The sequence below is a fragment of the Stegostoma tigrinum genome, chromosome 14 (genome assembly GCF_030684315.1).
Source record: "Stegostoma tigrinum isolate sSteTig4 chromosome 14, sSteTig4.hap1, whole genome shotgun sequence".
In the NCBI taxonomy this organism is placed as follows: Eukaryota; Metazoa; Chordata; class Chondrichthyes; order Orectolobiformes; family Stegostomatidae; genus Stegostoma; species Stegostoma tigrinum.
Window position 1 is genome coordinate 37,423,828 of NC_081367.1, and position 4,734 is coordinate 37,428,561.

The 4,734-nt window shown below is 45.0% G+C and overlaps 1 protein-coding gene across 2 annotated transcripts in view; it reads left to right on the forward strand.

Moving 5' to 3' along the window:
- The first annotated feature begins 3,578 nt into the window (after positions 1 to 3,578).
- pde6d (phosphodiesterase 6D, cGMP-specific, rod, delta) overlaps positions 3,579 to 4,734 on the forward strand; it is a 54,984-nt gene continuing 53,828 nt past the window's right edge. For both annotated transcript variants that reach the window (XM_048541955.1, XM_048541956.2), the window contains exon 1: positions 3,579 to 3,785. In XM_048541955.1, coding sequence (XP_048397912.1) covers positions 3,736 to 3,785 — 50 coding nt within the window. In that variant the 5' untranslated portion in view covers positions 3,579 to 3,735. The remainder of the gene's footprint in view (positions 3,786 to 4,734) is intronic.

Consider the following 4,734-nt stretch of genomic DNA (forward strand, 5'->3'; position numbering starts at 1 on the left):
TGTGATTTTCTTTTTGGATTTTAATTGTTTGAGGTTTAAAGTTTTCCGTCCATTCTGTGGACAATGTCCACACCACTGGGAAACTTGTGTTCTTGACAAGATGAAGAATGATGGCAATGAAAAGGAAAGAAAGGACATCGGTGGTGACACATCCCTGCTTGACTCATACCTTAACCTCAAAAGATTCTGTCACATTACTGTTGTGAGGACTGTTGCCAACATCTTGCCATAGAAGAGACAAACAATGTTGATGAATTTCACTGGACAGTTGGCCTTTGATAGGGTCTTCAGTAGCAGTTCCCGACTGACTGGATCAAAAACCATGGTCAAGTTGATGCTAGTCATGTAAAGTTGTTGGTGTTGTTCCTGGCATTTATTTTGGAGTCATGTCCATATTTTCACAGTTTGGTCAGAGGCTACACTGGCTTTCAGAAGGATTTATTCAGAGACTGGGAGAAAGTGTCTCAGTGATCTCCCTGGCGACCAATAATGGGGAGATTCTTCAGTTGCTTCCACAGTTCGCTTTGTCTCCTTTCCTGAAGATGGTGGCATTGGCAGCACCCCTGTGATCGTCAGAGATTTCCTCTTTGTCCCAGATTTTGAGGACCAATTTTTGGAGATGATGGGTAAGCTTTGCTCCTCCAAGGTTCAAAATCTCCACTGGAATCCTGTCCACTGCAGTGGCTTTACCATTCGTCATGTGTTTCATGGTGGTTTCAACAAATGCCACTATAGGTGGTAGTCCAGAATCATTCTTGATGGGAGTTGGGAGATTCCCCAACTATAATTTATCACAGTTTTGAGTTTTTTGAAATGTAGGCTTGGTGATGTGGTGCAATGAAAACAATTTGTCACTCCAACACAGTACAACTAAAGAACTGATCATCAACTTCAGAAAGAAAGGAAGAGCACACGCCTCCACCTACATTTAATGGAATTGAGGTTGGGAGAGTGGTGAGCATCAAGTTCCTCGAAGTGACAATATCCAACAAACTGTCCTGGACTTCCCACATAAGTTGTGAGCACATGGAATACTTTGCCAGTGGTAGTCGTGGAAGCTGAGTCATTAGTGACATTTAAGCGACTGCTGGACATGCACATGGACAGCAGTGAATTGAGGGGAATGTAGGTTAGGTTATTTTAGTTTTGGATTAGGATTATTCCACGGCACAACATCATGGGCCGAAGGGCTTGTACTGTGCTGTGCTTTTCTATGTTCTATGTTCTAAATGTGACAATCAAGAAAACACAACAATGCTTCTTTTTCCTCGGGTGGCTCAGGAAATTTGGCATGTCCATAAGGATCCACACCAACTTCTACAGATGCATTATTGAAAGCATACTATCCAGTTACATAACAGCCTGGTATGGCAATTGCTCTGCCTAGGACTACAAGAAACTAAAGAAGGTTGTGTGCACAGCCCAGACCATCACAGAAGCCAACTTTCCATCCATGGGCTCTAGTTACACAGCTCATTGCCACAGAAAGAAGGCCAACATCAGCAAAGACCCATCGCACCCTGGTAATGACCTCCTACAACCTCTTCCGTCAAGCAAGAGATACAGAAGCCTGAACACATGCACAAGCATGTTCAGAAACATCTTCTTTACAGTCATTATCAGCCTGTTAAATGGATTGTAGCCTCAAATAATGTAACCTGTATGTCTCTAAGTATTTTTGATCTGTGTATCCTTGCTTACTGTGATCTGCCTGTATCGCTTGCATATTGAAATACAGTGAAAAGCTTTGTTTATGTTTCAATAAAATCAATCAGTAACATCAACCAATCAATAAAAGACTGTTGTTTTCTCTGACTTTCAAAACAGTTCCAGACTGGTTTGAGGCCAAGGATGTTTGGTCTATATATAGTCTTCATAGCAAATCATTAGAAGATTCCAGGGAAAGTCAACTGAACACGAAGGTTCTGGTTAACTGAAGAAAGAACATCTCAACATTAAAACTGGATAGCAAAGACCACTGAACTGATATTCCAGTTTTGCTTTATCCCTGTCAATAATTTGTTTTCCCTATTTTCTTGTCTCTATGTGTATAATAGGGTATCTATAAGAAGATTAGATTTTGTTACTGGTGTTATATTTACCTGTAACTACAGTCAAATTATCTATAAAAAACAATAGGTTTTGTTTAGGACAGAAACCCGGTCCGTGATATCCTTCAACCTTGCTCTGAAAGTCAGGTAAGTTAGGGTCCTGTGCATATTTTTCAAAACATAAACTTTGGTATGAGTCCAGGAAAGCAGGGCTCCTTTTATGGTAAAAGCCAAGAGAATTGCAGATGCTGTAAATCAGAAACAAAAACGGAAGTTGCTGGAAAAGCTGAGAAGGTCTGGCAGCAGCTGTGAAGAGAAATCAGAGTTAACATTTTGGGTAATAAAATGTGAGGCTGGATGAACACAGCAGGCCCAGCAGCATCTCGGGAGCATAAAAGCTGATGTTTCGGGCCTAGACTGTTCATCAGAGAGGGGGATGGGGTGAGGCTTCTGGAATAAATAGGGAGAGAGGGGGAGGCGGACCGAAGATGGAGAGAAAAGAAGATAGGTGGAGAGGAGAGTATAGCTGGGGAGGTAGAGAGGGGATAGGTCAGTCCAGGGAAGACGGACAGGTCAAGGAGGTGGGATGAGGTGAGTAGGTAGGAGATGGAGGTGCGGCTTGGGGTGGGAGGAAGGGATGGGTGAGAGGAAGAACAGGTTAGGGAGGCAGAGACAGGTTGGACTGGTTTGGGGATGCAGTGGGGGGAGGGGATGAGCTGGGCTGGTTGTGTGGTGCAGTGGGGGGAGGGGACGAACTGGGCTGGTTTTGGGATGCGGTGGGGGAAGGGGAGATTTTGAAGCTGGTGAAGTCCACATTGATATCATTGGGCTGCAGGGTTCCCAAGCGGAATATGAGTTGCTGTTCCTGCAACCTTCGGGTGGCATCATTGTGGCACTGCAGGAGGCCCATGATGGACATGTCATCGAAAGAATGGGCCGGGGAGTGGAAATGGTTTCCCATTATCACTGTTAACATTTTGGGTCTAGTGACACTTCCTCACTTTTGTTTTTGGTCCCTTTATGGTGCTTTCCCAGGAGGTTGTAAACATACAAAGTATATCAACAGATATGGGGAGAGCACTGCAAATGTCAATGAGCAGATAATCTCTTGTGGCAGATGGGCTGAATGGCCCAATGTTCTTCCTATCAATGATACATGTGCTGTCTGTTCATACTTTCACAGGTCGACATCCTGGTGACACTATATCCGACCTCTGACCTGACCAAACTTGACCAGAGTGTCCAGTGAGACCTCTGTGTCAGTTTAATCCAGGATAATGAGATGGTTCAATGAATTACTTTTTCAGGAAAATTAAGCGTGGAGGCCAGTAACAAAAACCATTTCCGCCTGTGATTGACTGTAAAGATGACCAATCGGCCCTGTGCTTTACGACAGTCCCTGCCTCTATAGGGTGGGTCCTCCTGATGAATGGCTGACTGACGGAGATACCCGTAGGTTATTGGTCAATCTCCATGTCAATCGGACGTTGGCACCGGCTAGCCATTCTGATTGGCTGCTGGCGGGTGGAGGTGTTCCGGGCTGCGATGAGCCGAGCGTTGCTGTGGCGATAATCAGCTTGTTGCTCGATTTTACATTTATTGACATTACAGATATTCTTGTTTTCACATTAATCGCTTTAATCCCTTTGTTCCGATCTATCGGAGAAGGATCGGGAGAACTGCAATGTCTTCGAAGGAAGACAGGGCTAAGGAGATTCTGAAGGGCTTTAAGCTGTATCCTTTACCCGTGTGAAGGTTCCTGTTTTACCTAATTTGTGAGCTGCCTGTCCCCGGGGTAAGTGCGGCTTGTAGGCTCGGGGCCGGGGCCGGGGCCTGGGCCTGGGCCTGGGCCTGGGCCTGGGCCTGGGCCTGGACCTGGACCTGGACCTGGACCTGGACCTGGACCTGGACACATGTGAATGCGGATGTTCAGCTCTGATATGCCAACAGCAGCTGTCTGACGATAGTTTGCAGTGGCCCAGGGCGTTGAAGGTGACTCCTCAGGACAGGGCCAAGGAGTCTGCACCCGGCTAATTCCCCAATCTCAGTTTGTGCTGCAAGGGACAGCGATTTAATGCGGTTGCAGCACTGCGCGTTATTTTACTGTCAGGACAAATTATCATCTTTTGAGGCAAAAATAATCCAAAGCGTAACTCAGCTCGTGATATGGGCACGTTTGGGACAAACAGTTGAATTTCCGCTCATTTTAGGATTATTGTTTTGTACTGTTCCAATTGTCAATATGACGAAACGTATCTCCCACGACAGTTTTTGTTAAAGTGCTATTTAAATGTTGTCAAGATCGTCCTTGTGTTGTAGGTGACATTTATGATTAAAAATGGTGCAGGTTGCAAGCTGCTCTACATTACCTATTAAATCAATACATGTCACTCCTGACTAATGACAGTTGGACAGGTTTACTGTCTTAGCGAACAAAATATTGGTTCAGAAAGTTTGATTATAGTAAGTTGACAATAGCTGTTATGATAAGAATGGCAGAGATAGTAGGAACTGCAGATGCTGGAGAATCTGAGGTAACACGGTGTAGAGCTGGATGAACACAACAGGCCAAGCAGCATCAGAGGAGCAGGAGGCTGATGTCTTGGGCCTAGACCCTTCTTCAGAAATATATTTCTGAAGAATGGCCTCTGGCCCCCAAAACATCAGCTTTCCTGCTTCTCTG